The 15,554-nt window shown below is 48.5% G+C and overlaps 2 protein-coding genes across 2 annotated transcripts in view; both read left to right on the top strand.

Annotated features, from left to right (window-relative positions):
- dtn (transmembrane protein 132C dtn) overlaps positions 1 to 15,554 on the top strand; it is a 144,092-nt gene that overhangs the window by 87,103 nt on the left and 41,435 nt on the right. Inside the window, exon 3 of the mRNA XM_033474364.2 lies at positions 13,004 to 14,165. Coding sequence (XP_033330255.2) covers positions 13,004 to 14,165 — 1,162 coding nt within the window. The remainder of the gene's footprint in view (positions 1 to 13,003; positions 14,166 to 15,554) is intronic.
- Positions 4,464 to 9,682, top strand: Pla2 (phospholipase A2). Its single transcript, XM_033474361.2, has 5 exons — positions 4,464 to 4,614; positions 4,693 to 5,063; positions 5,233 to 5,392; positions 7,434 to 7,586; positions 9,499 to 9,682. Exons 2-5 carry the CDS (start codon positions 4,889 to 4,891, stop codon positions 9,581 to 9,583), a joined length of 573 nt encoding a protein of 190 aa, XP_033330252.2. The 5' UTR covers positions 4,464 to 4,614; positions 4,693 to 4,888; the 3' UTR covers positions 9,584 to 9,682.

Raw genomic sequence — 15,554 nt, 5'->3', positions numbered from 1 at the left:
TCTCCCTAATTTATTGGCTCGTTTTTATAGAGTTGTTGACTATATAACCGTTACATAATATAATATATATAATATATAATCGAAATTAATTGAAATATATAATGGAATAATCTAATAAAAAAATATATTCCATTATATATTTCAATTAATTTCGATTATATGTTTTATGTAACGGTTATATAGTGAATAACTATAAAAACGACCAATAAATTAAGGGAAATTTACTGTATTTATAATTCGTGGTGAAAATGTGATCTAGTTGATTATATATTTTATATAACGATTATATAGTCAATAACTATAAAAACGAGCCAATCAATTCGACCAAATCGTTAACCATAAAAACAAGCCGCAAGGTAAGTAAATTCTCCCTAATTGACGCACAGATTATACACAAGAATGGACTAATCGTAGAAGACTCCTATAATCATATCTCCTCTTCACAATTTCTCCATTCTCTCGTACAATCTGAGCTTCAACTAGGGAGAATTTGCTATACCATACCTCGTAGAAATCCAAACGAAATTCCAATCACTTCTTGCCTGTTTAAAAGCGATTTGATCGATTTAAAGATTTTCTGGCTGATCAGAAACGTTAGTTAGGTCAGTTTACCTAAGCAGAGAACAGGAAATCCTGTTACGTTCGCGCGGAACGAAATTTAGGGCACGCAGGAGGACCAGGTAACGGACGCGTGCCGTCTGTCGTCGAGCGAGACCGGCTCCTCGGGAGCGTTGACGATCCTGAAGGACTACGACGTGGTCGATCAAAGGCCGTCCGAGGTCGACGGGAACGATTTGCCCCTCGAGGGAGTCCAGATGCTGTCGGTCCAGCCGAAAGGCTCCTCGGCCAGCGGGACGGAGGTTGGTAGCGAAGGGAAAGGGCGCGGCCGCGAACGCGACCCGACAACGGGTCGCATGAAAAATGCAGCCGGTCGATCAAAGTTTCGCGACTTAATTAAGGCCGAGCGGAGCGATACAAGCCGGCGCAGATGGAATATCTGATTTCCCCGTGCCGTGGAGAGACCGCTCGGAAAAACCGGGTCCCTTTTCATTTGCCCCGTGGAAACGAGTTTGGTGTTTGCTCGCCGCCGTTCCTTCTGAATCCCGGTTTTTTCCGAATCGACCAATCGCTTTTCCGACCGCGCGTCGCGCCGCGCCGCGCCGCGCCGCCGGCGGCCCGTGTTTATCCAGCGAATTGAACGAGGAAATTAATCGAGCCGCCCGCCGGCTGCGAATTTCGCTCGCTCAGCCTATCAAGCTGGCCAGATCGAAGTCCGCGCCGACCGGCGATCGCCGACCGGAAGAAGACGAGGACGCGTTCGCGGATGTTCCCGGGGACTACGAAGCCTCGGAGGACAGGGACGACAGCCTGTACACGGAGTTCGGGGCTGCGGAGGGCGAGGCGAGCCTGATCAGCTTCGACGAGGTGGACGATTACGTGCCAATCGGGCTCGAGAACATTCTTCGGGGCATCTGCGAGTGTCTGGAGCCGGCGCGCGAGCCCTCGAGAGGACCCACGCCGCCGACGCCAGACCCCTTCGGCGAGTTCCTCGAGAGGATGAAGACGGAGCAAAGCGAGGGCCGGCTGCCTACGGCGTTCAAAGTGCCGGGGATCGGAGCTCCCATCTGCAGCAACCATGTCACCGCCGTCGCACTCTGGATGACGGACTGTGCCCGGCGACAGCAAGGGTTGGTCGGCCCGAGGAACATCACCCACTTCCTGTGCCCCGATCTGCAAGCCACTTGCTTCGACGACGCCGAGGACTGATCGCATCGATTTCGAGGAAATTTCCCGGAGCGACGCGTCTACAGGGTGTCCTGAAAATGTGTCGTAATCCGGAAATGGGGAGCTCCTGAGATCATTTGAAGTAACTTTTTCCTTAACGAAAATGCAATCCGTGGCTTTGTTCACGAGTTATTAACGAAAAACAGTGACCAATGAGAGACGAGATCGGCTGGCGCGAGGCAGCCGTGCCAATGGGCGGAACTGGGATATTTTTAGCAAGAGTGATCTTAACATTTACAAAAAATCGATCTACACTGGCACCCCAATCTATCAGGAAATCCATCCTACTAGTCTCAGTAACTGGTCCAAAATTTTGCTATCGACCTAGGGGGACCAGTTACTGAGACTAGTAGGATGGATTTCCGGGCAGATCCCAAAAATCCCGAAAATGTATTCTACTAGTCTCAGTAACTAGTCCAAAATCTTGTTATCGGCCTAGGTGGACCAGTTACTGAGACTAGTAGAATTCATTTTCGGGATTTTTGTCATCTGTCCGGAAATCCATCCTACTAGTCTCAGTAACTGGTCCAAAATCTTGCTATCGACCTAGGTGGACCAGTTACTGAGACCAGTAGAATTCATTTTCAGGATTTTTGTCATCTGTCCGGAAATCCATCCTACTAGTCTCAGTAACTGGTCCAAAATCTTGCTATCGACCTAGGTGGACCAGTTACTGAGACTAGTAGAATTCATTTTCGGGATTTTTGTCATCTGTTCGGAAATTCATCCCACTAGTCTCAGTAACTGGTCCCCCTAGGTCGATAGCAAAATTTTGGACCAGTTACTGAGACTAGTAGGATGGATTTCCTGATAGATTGGGGTGCCCGTGTAGATCGATTTTTTGTAAATGTTATGATTACTCTTCCTAAAAATATCCCAGTTCGCGCCAGCCGATCTCGCCTCTCATTGGTGACTGTTTTTCGTTAATAACTCGTTAATGGTGCCTCGAAGACAATTTTTGTAAAGGAAAAAGTTGTTTCAAATGGCCAACTCTCTCGATAGCGGTTCAGGGCGCAGAGACAAACAAAGGCACTGAACGCAGAGTTTTTGGTCCGAGGTTAAATCCAATCACGAGAATATTTTTATTGATTCTATTTTTGTTCACAGAAACAATTATATTATATTACAATTTAACACAGATACGTACATACGTGCACACGCATCGTCGCACTGTGTCAAAATGACTGACATCGTTTCGTTTCGAAACAGCGAAATTCGCGAAATTAATTGAATATACTTGGAAGCGAGATGTCGAGTTCTAATAAAGGTAACGATGTTCTAGAATGTTCGAATTGTATTATCAAATTTTTGGGTATCGATTGGACTGCTTGTTTCTGAGTGACAGTTGTTTGGAAATTGTATTCCACGCGTGCTACGGACAGGTCGTGTGACAGCCGGGGGTTGATTATGTTAAGCTGTGTAATTGACTTGTAATTTAGGACAGTATAATAGACGTTTATTTATGGTTTTATTATTTAGAATAATATAGTAGACATTTATTTGTTGACTTATAATTTAGGACAGTGCGATAGACATTTATTTATTGATTTATGAATTAGAACAGTGTGGTAGAAATTTATTTATCGACCTATGAATTAGAACGGTATAATAGACATTTATTTATTGACTTATAAATCAGAACAGTACAGTAGACATTTATTTATTGATTTATGAGTTAGAACAGTGCAATAGACATTTATTTGTTGACTTATAAATTAGAACAGTACAGTAGACATTTATTTATGGATTTATAAATTAGAACAGTACAATAGAAATTTATTTATTGACTTGTAAATTAGAACAATGCAATAGACATTTATGTATGGATTTATAATTTAGAATTTTATCATTTAAAACAGTTTAACAGACATCTATTTATCGACGTATAACTCGAAACAAGTATAATAGACATTTATTTATTGACCCACAATTTCAAACGATATTTAAGCCAGTTTAACATAATTAAATTGCACCAGTAGTACAATCGGTTTCGCGGTAAAAGACAAATCAAAATGAACTACTCCCGCGACGCTTCCCACCCTGCTACCGACCCTCGAAGAAGCGGCAGAGAAGAAGTTGAAACCCAGGAGATTTACGAGCGCGTTAATTATTTAGCCCGCGGAACGACGTGGTTTGAAATCGTCGAGATACGTAAAATCTAACCCGGATAACTTCTTATCTCCCGTCTTATCGTTGCAGTTCCCAGCGCTAATCGCGCTTGACGTAATCGCGACAATTTGTCTTTGCTTCCCTCTCGGCGTTCGCAGAAACACGTGCGTAAAGTCCGGCGCGAATTTCGGCGGATCGTCGCGCGATTTTCCGGCGCGATCGACGACGGGTCGAGAAATGAAAATCGACGCCTTGGCTCTCGCAGACTGTCGGCCGCGCGGGTCATATGGACGAGCCATTTCACCGCGGCATAAATTACGGGAACCAGTCGGTTCGTCGAGCTCGCGCCAGCCGTCGACGACGACGACGACTCGGATTTCGGATTCCGTGGAGGACGCCGGAGTTCCGAGCGCCGTTTCCGGCCTTGTTTTTCCGCGTGCCGAATCATCGTCCGGCGATTATCGGGTGCCAGGCCGCAAGCGGCGCGTCCGTTTCCCGTAATTCCCGCGATTAGATGCGGCCAGGGGATCGGGCCGAAGCGGGCCGGCTCGGCTGGCATGCATATAAGTCACGGGAACCGACCGGCAGCGGTTGTTCTCGTTCCGCGAACACCGCCGGAAGGAACCCGCTCTTTTCCCGTCGTCGGACTCCGGTGTTCCTTTTTTCGCCAGCCAGAGAGACTGTGCCGGACGAGAGAGAGAGAGAGAGGCGGTTCTTAAGGTACGTCTCCCATGTGCGTGACATTAAAAGTCATGGGCTCTTTCGGGGTCTCACGGCTGAAACGGCGGCGTCTTTCAGCTCGGCGACGCGGCGCACGGCTCCCGGCTCCCGGTTTTCCACGGTGCTCTCGTCCTCGACAAAGGCGTTACAAGCTTCCGTGCTCTCGATCGCGGTTGAAAAGCTCGCGCGATTCGGCTTGAAAGGCCGCCTCCTCTCGGCAGACGTCCTCTCCTGCCGTCCTCTAACCCGCGCCGCCCCTCGAAAGCAACGCGCGATGCAGGGATCCTCCTGGCCGTCGTCGACGGTTCTCGCGTGCTGCTGCTGGCTGCTGATCCACGCCCGGGCCCACGCATGGAGGGTTCAGTATGACATCAACAATAGAATCGACAGCGACGATCTCGACGAGATCCCAATCTCATTCGACGAGAGAATAAACCTGATCTATCCAGGTAAGCGAGGACGCGCGACGACCGGGCGCTCCAGAGAGGGAGAGCCTCGGGGCTACGGCGAGCATAAAAGATCGTCGTCGCAGCGCCCGGCGATGGGATCGCACCGAGGAGCCGCGTGCTCCTAACGAGCTTCCACCCTGCTTGCTATCCCGGTGCTTCCTGCCGACAGGGACGAAATGGTGCGGAAGCGGTAACGTGGCGGCGGGACCGGACGACCTCGGCAAACATAAGGAGTCCGACGCCTGCTGCCGCGAACACGATTTGTGCGCAGACGTGATCGAGGCCGGCGAGACCAAGCACGGGCTCACTAATCCCAGCTTCTACACCAGGTTCTTTTCCAAACTTGATATTCGACTTGGATCGACACGGTCACCGCGCCCCGACAAGCTATTTCGCCGGCGAACTTTCGTCCGACGCGGCCGTGACTCGAGGCGGTGGCCGCTTTAAATTAGTTCTTCGCCTGCTTCTTTCTCTTCTACCTTCTTTTTCCTCTTCTTCTTCTTCTTCTATTTCTTTCTCTTCTACCTTCTTTTCCTCTTTTTCTTCTTCTGTTTCTTTCTCTTCTACCTTCTTTTCCCAATTTCTTCTTCTTCTTTTGTTTCTTTCTCTTTTACCTTCTTTTTCCTCTTCTTCTTCTTCTTCTATTTCTTTCTCTTCTACCTTCTTTTCCCCTTTTCCTTCTTCTTCTGTTTCTTTCTCTTCTACCTTCTTTTCCCCTTCTTCTTCTTCTTCTTCTATTTCTTTCTCTTTCTCTTCTACCTTCTTTTCCCCTTTTTCTTCTTCTTCTGTTTTTTTCCCTTCTACCTTCTTCCCCTCTTCTTCTTCTTCGTCTTCTTCTTCTTTGGCTAGTTCTCCTTCTCCTTTCTCTTCTTCTTCAGGCTGCTCCGCGGGCTGCTTTTTTCACAGCCAGCACGATTTTCCCTCTAAAGACGCCGCCGGTCGTCTTCGGGTCTGAAATTCCGGTCGCTGACTCCGCGCCGCGGTGCATCCGCCGCCGCCTTTCCTCTTCGGCTCGTTCGGGTGACATATCGGTGTCGGAACATCCATGAGAGCTCCTGCGCTCTCGCGTCGCCGACAACGTGCCGCCGAATCGACGATTTTTTTCGACCCAAATCGAGCTACCCTCGCGGGAAAGTACGAGTAAATTCTTGTTCGAATGTGATCTTGTACGAATGGATTCTTGTTCGGACAAATTTTCATCTGGATCGTTCGATCGAGTATCCCGGGTCGAATGAAAATTTCGTTCGAATGAATTGCTGTCTAGATTTATTCGGTTGAGTCATTTACTCGGTCGAATATTTATTCGACGGTGGCGAATAAAATTTCGTTCGAACGAATTTTGATCCGGATCGATTTTTATTCGGTCGGACATTTGCACGGTAAATTCTCCCCAATTTTTTCTTTGTCGATTGTCGATACAGTGATGTCTCCCTAACCGACGCACAGATTGTGCATAAAAGTGGACGATTTGGGAAGAGGAGATACGATTATTTCGAGCCTCGCGGCTCGTTTTCGTAGCTATGAATTGCGAACAACTATAAAAACGAGCCGCGAGGCTCAAAATAATCGTATCTCCTTTTCCCAAATTGCCCATTTTCGTGGACAAACTGTGCGTCAATGAGAGAGACATTACTGAAAACATAAAAACGACGTTCGAGGCTCGAACAATCGTATCTCCTCTCCCCAAATTCTCCATTTTCGTTCACAAACTCAAAGTGAAAAGATTAGAAAGAATTTACCATACTCGCTACTACCGTAAAAAAATAATATTCGTTAAATCCTCGTCCGTTGCCCCGTCGTCCGGACGAAATGATTCTCGCCACCGTTCTAAAACAAGCAGTCCACGTCGTCTTATCATCTTATCGGGCATCCCGTTCGCGTTGAATCCCGTCCGATCGACGAATCGGGCGCCAATCGCGAGGCAAAGTAATTTCTCTATCTCGCTGACCGATCGTTCCGCGGGCCTAAGCGGGAGCAAGGGGCCCCACCGCCGTTGATATCATCGAGATATCCGCCTAGGCGCGACGAGTTCGAAGCGGATAGAGGCTCGCGATTCCGATCGCGGACGCCCACGCGCGCGCGTACGATTTTTGCGGGTCGCGTGTCCGGAGAGGAATCGCGCGCGAGTTGTAGGCGTGTCGGGCGGGTCTTGGCCTCGCATGAATCACACACGGCCGGACTATCGGAAACCGGCGGCCGGGTCGAGATCAGCGGCTCGCCGGCTGTCGGGTCCGCACGGCGGCGAATTAATCGGGGCCCGAGCTTCTCCTCGCATACCGGGCGCGGATCCCGGCGCGGCGCGTGGGCGTAACAGGAACGAGAATGGTTTATCGATGTCGGAAATCAAATCGGCTGGTTTGCTGGGAGCAGGTTGGAATGCTCGTGCGACGAGAAGTTCTACGACTGCCTGCACCGGTCCGAGGAGGGGGCTGGCCGTCGAATCGGCTTCCTCTATTTCAGCATCCTGAACACGAAGTGCTACCGCGAGGACTACCCCATTGCCGGCTGCAGACGCCCGGTTACGTAAGTGTTCGTCGGCTCTAAGGGCGTCTAGCGCAGGCATAGGCACAGTGCGCCCTTCGGGAACTGTGTTAGAAGAATTAGGTGGACGGACGAGCCTCGTCCCCGATCCTGCGATCTTGACGAGGTATTTCTGGCTCGGCTCGCTAGGTGCTCCTGCGAGGTACGCGTACCGAGAGCTTGCGTGTGCACGCGTTGCATCGCGGACAATGCGTGGCGTCACCGCGACGACGCGTGGGTGTGTTGGTCGCGAGGTAAAAACTAGTAAGAAGATAGGGGGCATTGAATGGGACAGTTTCGTTTAGCATAAGATAACGAAAAAGCTGAACGAGCTGTCCGATGCTACTTTAAATCATTTGGAAGATGCATAGCTTCGATTGAGTTTTCTTCTGTGTTTAGTTGCTTTATTTTTTATTTTTTTGGGAAGTACGTTTTGTCACAGCAATTGATTGCATTTATTATATTAGTAGTTAATATTGGTAGTTAATATTGTTAGTTAATACTGTTTCTCAAATTGACCTCGTATCAATCATGGTGACTTGCCGTCAAATTGATTTCTTCATATCAATAATGATGACTTGATGTTAAATTGAGTTATCAATAGTGGTGACTCGAAGTCAGATCGATTCTGTATCGATCGTGGTGACTTGAAGTCAAATTGAATTATCAATCATGATTACTTGAAGTTAAATTGACTTATCAGTCGTTGTGACTCGAACTCAGATTGATTCTTCATCAATCGAGGTAACATAAAGCCGAATTGAATTATCAATAATGGAGGACGAAGTCAGATTGACTCTGTATTAATCGTAGAGACGTGGAGTTAAATTGAGTTATCAATCGTGGTGATTTGAAGTTAAATTGACTTATCGGTAATGGTGACTTGAAGTCAAATTTACTCAGTATTAATTTTGGTGATCCGAAGTCAAATTGATTCATCGATAGTGGTAACTTGAAGTCAAATTGAATTATCAATCATGATGACTTGAAGTTAAATTGACTTATCAGTCGTTGTGACTCGAACTCGGATTGACTCTTTATCAATCGTGGTGACATAAAGCCGAATTGAATTATCAATAGTGGTGACTCGAAGTTAAATTGACACTGTATTAATCGTGGTGATTTGAAGTCAAATTGACTCATCTGTCACGGAGATTTGACATCGAATTGACTTTGTATCAATAATATTAAGTTGACGTGGAATTGACTCCGTATCAATCGTGTTGGCTTGAAGTCAAATTGACTCCGTCTCAGCATCGATGACTCGATGTCAAACTAACTCGTGTCAAAGCGACACGGAGTCAATTCGACGTCGCGTCACCATTAATCGATACGGAGTCAATTTAACTTCGAAGATCGCCATTAATCAATACCGTGTCAATTTGACTAAAAGTCATGATTATCGACAAGTCAATTTGACTTCAAACCAGCATTATTGATCACCATTCGCCGTCATGTCACTCATGTTTCAACGATACCGACTCGATTCGACGTGCATCGCCGCTATCGTAGCGAGTGAATTTCACCCACATCGCCGTTCTAAGATGAACACCCGCAGTGATTTCGCGGCGGAGGTACGTCCACCACCACGAAAAATAACGAAAAAGAAAAAACAATAAATAAAAAAAAAAGAATAATAGTCCGTCGGTCCACCTATTCTTCGTGCAGCGTGCGCTCCGGTAAAATCGAGAGCACCGGAGCCACGCCCACGGAGTAGACAGCCTGCTATCGGAGGCAGTTTTGTTGGTTTTTGTTCTTCGAGGCGGTTTGCAAAGAGCACCGTTGCCCATGCCTGATCTAGCGTTTAATTGCTCGGGATATTCGCGAGCCGGGCCGGGCCGGCCGTAGCTCCGTCCGTAGGAACGGCCGAGTTTTCAGCCAGTTTAAAGAGAGGACCTCTAACCATCTCCGACAGCTTTCCACGACGGTGTTTGGAGTACGAGCTGGACACGAGCCAACCGAAAAAGTACCAGTGGTTCGACGTGCCTCCTTACAAGTGAAGCTCCGATATCGCCGGTCATCGCTCGCGACTGGACACGCAGCCGCGATGCAACAGCGACACACATGTGCTGTAACGCCGAATAAATTGTTCGACAGTATATTGCCTCGTGCTCCTGTGTGATACCACGATCGATATCCCGTCGCGCATACACATATCCCGTATTCCATCTATCCCGACGGGTTCCGCCGGAATCGCGAGCGCTGTATTATCCTTTGGCTGTTTATTCGGACCGTGATCGATTCGCCGATCCTCTTTTCCTCGATCTTTTGATCTCGGGCATCTGTACACGGCGTGTCCACGCTCCGCGTAGCGTTAAGAGAGAGAGAAGCTTAGTTGCAAATAAATTCGCGCGGCCGAACGGAAGCATCGCGGACACGAAATCGTGTAACCGGTCTCCGTAAACCTGCAAATGTTGAATCGCGTTCGTGTGACAGAAAAATTAGTGGTTAAAGTTTAACGCTATACTTACCAAGCAGTAATACTGACTGGTATGTACTGCTTCACGAAGACCGAATTTATTTAGAATTTGTGAAGCTTTTATTATAAAACTTGCTCCAATAATATATAAAATATATAATAATAATATAAAATATATATATATATATTTTATATATATAATAATATATAAATAATATAAAATAATATATAAAACTTTCCAATCATATAACTTATTCAAGCGTTTTCCACGAAAGAGTCTCGGAACTTTGCAGAATTGCAAATTAAGAAAGCGGTCACTTTGACCGCGGTGTCTTCCGATTCAGTATTATCTGCCATTCTTGCGACGATTTGCGAATCGTCGACGATTCTTGATTCAACGGAATTTTTGATGAATGTAATGAAACAATATTATTTGTCGCTCGTGAACAAATGGCAACATGAACAGATATAAGCTGATTTTCTGGTAATTAAATCCTGAGAGATATTTATAAAATTTATCATTTAGGTTTATGTCGCAATTAACATCGATCGCGAGGTTTATTATAACCAACCCTTTAGTTTTATCGCAACTGATATCGACCGCGAGGTTTATTGTAACCGCGCCTCCGTCGATTTCCTCGGAAATTAGCGTTCGCATTTGTATAATTTACTCGTCGATCGGCGGAGGTCGCCGAACAATTGGTTCGAAAGTCGAACACGCGGCGTCTCGATTCTCGTACACGGCGGACCGGTCTGTGGGCGGCGGAGAGATCGAATCATAGGGCGATCGATCAGGAATGAATTAACGGGTGCTCTCGGCGCTTCCCCCCCTCCCTCACCCCGGAGGAAAATCGAGTCGTTTCAGCGAGACAGAAGCGCGTAGAGCGAGCGATAAGCGGCGGCGGAGGCCGAATTGGCCTCACATTTCCACGCGCGTTTTCCTCTATTTTACGGGCCGGGCCGTGGCCGGGGGGCGGGGTGTGCGGGCAGCTGCCGCTTAATGGAGGATTTCCCGGGAAATTTATGTGCGGATCGAGCGCAGTCGCGCCTCCCCACGCCTCGGCCCGCCTCCGCCAGCCCGCCGATTTACAACTTCTCCGTTCACCTGTGCGGACTTTCCGGGCCGCGAACTTTGTTTCAGCCGGGGAGAATTCGGGCAGGCGGGCCGGGCCATCTTATCGAACTCGATCCCGTGACTCGCGATCGAACCGGAGTGCCGGAATTCCTCGATTTATCGGGGCGACGCGCGAGCGTGATAGCCTTCGATACCGCGAGCAAAATAACGGCGAGCACACTCCGGCCCCGGGAACCGTTGATATTTCGACACGACTTTCCACTCGAACTTCCATCCGGCAAATTCTTCCCGGGACAAGCTGCCTCCCGGTCCAGGCTCCCTCGTGTAATAAGCCGGCGGAACTTAGGAAATAGAGCAGAAAGATGCCGCCGCGGCGGGCGTCGGGAGTCGGGCGTCGGGCTTCGGGCCACGGCGACGCACACGCGACCCACGACGACTTCATTTCTATGTTAATCCGACGCGAATATAAATTCGGAGAATTACTCGGCCGTAATGGAAACGCGCCGCTCCGTGACGCGCGCCGGATTTGTTAACCGCATTAAAGAAAACACGTGTGTCCCGTGAGGCTAATTCCTCCCGGTCCGAAGCCGGATAATTAAAATCCCCATCCCCGGGGTGGCTCGCGCGAGACAATTCTGCTCGTCGTGCACCGCGGAATTTCATTCAACGATACGTGTACTCTTTAGCATTCATCGCCGGGGTTCCGGCAGAAATCCATCGCTGCGTTCGCGAGCGCATCCGACGACGTTGGTCGATTCGAACGACGCGCAGCGCCGAGTTCGAAGACCCGGAAACCTGGCGTGAGTTACGTAGAAAGTATGATACAAAGGACTGAAGTAAACGAATTCGTCTTTATTTAGTATTCTCGGGATAATGATTTTATATGGCGACGCGAGTCAAATTGACTCGCAACACTAGCGGTGGTATATTTGAAGGCTAATTGACTTATCAATTGTGGTGACTTGAAGTCAAATTGACTTATCAATCGTGATGATTTGAAGTCAAATTGACTCTGTATAACATTGAAGTCGAATTGACTCTGTATCAATCTGACTGTGAAGTCAAATTGACTCTGTATCAATCTGACTGTGAAGTCAAATTGACTCTGTATCAATCTGACTGTGAAGTCAAATTGACTCTGTATCAATCTGACTGTGAAGTCAAATTGACTCTGTATCAATCTGACTGTGAAGTCAAATCGAATTATCAATCTGACTGTGAAGTCAAATTGAATTATCAATCCTGATGACTTGAAGTCAAATTGACTTATCAATAGTGGTGATTCAAAGCCAAATCGACTCCGTATCAAGCGTGGTGACTTGTAGTCAACTTACTTGTCAATTGTGGTGACTTGAAGTCAAATTGACTTATCAATCGTGGTCACTCGAAGTCAAATTTACTTATTAATCGTGGTGACTCGAAGTCAAATTGACTCTATATAACCTATAAGTCAAATTGACTCTGTATCAATCGTGGTAACGTGAAGTCAAATTGAATTATCCATCGTGATGACTTGAAGTCAAATTGACTTATCAATAGTGGTGACTCGAAGCCAAATTGAGTCCTTATCAATCGTGGTGACTTGTAGTCAACTTTACTTATCAATAGCGGTGACTTGGAGTCAAATTGACACAGTATCAATAGTATTGACTTATAGTCAACTTGACTTATCAATAGCGATGACTCGAAGTCAAATCGACTTCGTACCAATCGTGGTGACTTAAAGTCAACTTGACTTCGTATCAATCGTGATGACTTGTAGTCAAATTGACTTATCAATAGCGATGGCTCGAAGCCAAATCGACTCCGTATCAATCGTGGTGACATTGATCGCGTTTCGCATTATTAACACGACCTCCCATATTCTTTGCAACGTCGATCCAATACCGTCACCCCCATAACACGTAAAAAATCGTTTGCTTTCAGACGTGGCGGCCTCGGTGGAAGTTCACTTCGAGAACAAGGACGGCGGGTTCTTCCTGAAGCACACGCCGAAGCAGTTCTACCCGTCGCAGGGGGAGTCGATCCCGGCGATCTCGCCGTCGTCGAACAATGGTGGCGGCGGAGCCGGAGGTTCGTCGACGGGGACGTCGACGAGCGGGAACGGGGTGCCGTCGCCGCCGCCCGGCTCGGTCCTCTCGATCGACAAGTTCGCGGTGTTTCAGACGAGCGAGCCGGTCTCGGTCCGCGCCACCTACGGTCCGTTCAGCACGAAGCAAACGGTGCCGGCTCGCTACATAGTCCCGGACCCGTTGGACACGCTGCCGGGCCCCGAGACGAGGCGAAATCTGACGGCGGCGACGATACTTGACGCGCAGGAGCTCGGTACCCGTCACTTGGACATGTCGGCTCATCTGGTTGGGAACAGCGTGCCGCGCGACTCGCCGGTGCTGCGAGTGCTCTTCCATGCCGGAAGCGAGGCAGGCGGAAGGCGCCAGTTGCTCCTCGCCCGGCATCAGAAGGTCTGCGTGGTGCTGCACGCCACTCTGGCCACTCCAGCCAGAAGCACCGCCAGCAGGAACAACGGTAGAACTTACTCCTCCTCTTCATCCTCCTCCTCCTCCTCGTCCTCGTCCTCCTCCTCGCCGTCATCGCCCTCGTCCCCCTCGTCATCCGCCTATACGACCGCTCCTTCCACGACGTCCGCCCTGACGGCCGCCTGCAGCCCCGACGGAGAGAACGGAGTCTGCCTAGCCCAGATCACCATACCCGCCGATTGGTGGGCACCGTTACCACCTCCGGACGCTTCCGGCCGGGTCAAGGTCGCCAAGAGCCTGCCGAGGCTCGTGCAGGTCGCCTACTCCGTGCTGGAGCCGAGGACCGAGGATGCCGGCACCGCGGACAACGGCCAAGGATTCTGCAGGCCCAGGGTTCAGATCCAGCCCGTCACGCCTCTCGGACAAATACCGCTCGCCCCCAACCGAGCGGATTACAAGGAGCTCAAGGCCGACGACTCGTTGACTCTGCTGGTCCCTCATGGCCCGCTTTATCCGAGGTCCAGGCTGCACGTACCGGTCTTCCTGCACCCGTCCAAACCCGCGGACTCCCGGGACGGCAGGACGCAGTTCGTCGTCACCGTTTACCTTAGGTGAGTACTGTTTGCTCGATCTATTCTGTACCCGGGTCCGGCCTGACCCGGCCTCGATTATCGATCAGTTCGTGTCAACGTTTACCAACCGGTTCTTCGACGATGGTTACGTCGAATTTTCTGGGGTCGGCTGATCTTGCCTTGGGGAGCATCTTGTTACGAACCCTTCGGGGACGATGCACAGGGGACGGGAGGTCAAGATTTTTGGTTAAAAGTCAGTTTTCCCACTTCGGTGTTTCCAGGTAGCTTTTTCGTCTTCGGAACTGGCAAATGTATTTATTCGAGATCAATCGTTGTAATTAAAGATTTCTGTTAAGCAGAGGATAGAAATCGCTATTATTACTATCACTTGTGAACTCGCTGTTATTTTTTATTGTATAATAACGGTGTTATTTTGTTGTATAACGTTATTCGAATCGTTGTTTTCGGATTCGATTTCTCGCTGTCGTTTTGTATCGTATAACAAAGGGTTCTCATCCTGTTAAAGAATAAAGCATTATTATTATTATTATGATTTAGACTGCTATTTAAGCCGCTTTAGACGCCATTTTGAATACCGCCTTGTCGGCTTTTCAATCTCGTTATCGACGACTTCGGAAACCTTGAATTAAAAATTTGCCACGAAAGCTTCGACGAAATCCTGACTTTTTGCGAAAATTCGTTGATATAACAAAGGGTTCGGTAAACATTATTATAATTTAGGCTGCTATATATCGTCTGTCGAAGCCGCCATTTTGAATCTCGAATCGTTGTCTTCGGATTCGTGTTCTCGCTATCATTATGTATCGTACAAGCAAGGGTTCCGTTAAAGAATATACGATTATTATTACTATCATTATTATTATTATGTCAAGATTATGATTATTATCATAATTTAGGCTGCTATAGATCGTCCATCGAAGCCGCCATTCCAAATTCCGCGTCGCCGGCTTTTCAATTTCGTGATCAGCAACCACGAAAATCTCGAATGAAAAATTGTCCGCGAAAGCTTCGACGAGATCCCGACATTTGTCAGGTTAAATATCAAAACGTCGATCCCGGTCCACTTCGCGATGCTTGAAAAAAAAGCGTTACGCAAGATGCAGTCACCGTGGCGATGCTGTTCGCGCGTCACCGAGAACGTAATTTAAGAAAACGAAGCGCCGCTCGCCGCGGGCTAAAAAGCAAAGCGGCTTGGACGGAAGACAACCCGCTTTGTAGCTCGCGTCCCCCCGGTTCCCCCCTTGGTCCCCCGTTGATACACGCAACGGCCGGAAAACACGCGACGGGAATGCAGCAAAGACCGTCGAGTTGGAATTCACTTTGCCGGCCTTGCTCTCGCTGCCTTTTTCTCGCTGCGCTCGCCTCCCTCGAAAGCCGCTTTAATGCACCCTCTCTCGTCGAGGGAGG

This window comes from Megalopta genalis, chromosome 4 (genome assembly GCF_051020955.1).
Source record: "Megalopta genalis isolate 19385.01 chromosome 4, iyMegGena1_principal, whole genome shotgun sequence".
In the NCBI taxonomy this organism is placed as follows: Eukaryota; Metazoa; Arthropoda; class Insecta; order Hymenoptera; family Halictidae; genus Megalopta; species Megalopta genalis.
Note: the sequence above shows the minus strand (reverse complement) of the source record. Positions and strands in the feature narration are given on the sequence as shown.

What these genes read in the sequence shown, in the direction of transcription:
- Pla2 (XM_033474361.2), top strand. Translation starts at nt 4,889, where the DNA reads ATGCAGGGATCCTCCTGGCCGTCGTCGACGGTTCTCGCGTGCTGCTGC. An exon ending in AATAAACCTGATCTATCCAG is followed by an intron (nt 5,064 to 5,232) that starts GTAAGCGAGGAC and finishes TCCTGCCGACAG; the next exon opens with GGACGAAATGGTGCGGAAGC. An exon ending in GGCTGCAGACGCCCGGTTAC is followed by an intron (nt 7,587 to 9,498) that starts GTAAGTGTTCGT and finishes CATCTCCGACAG; the next exon opens with CTTTCCACGACGGTGTTTGG.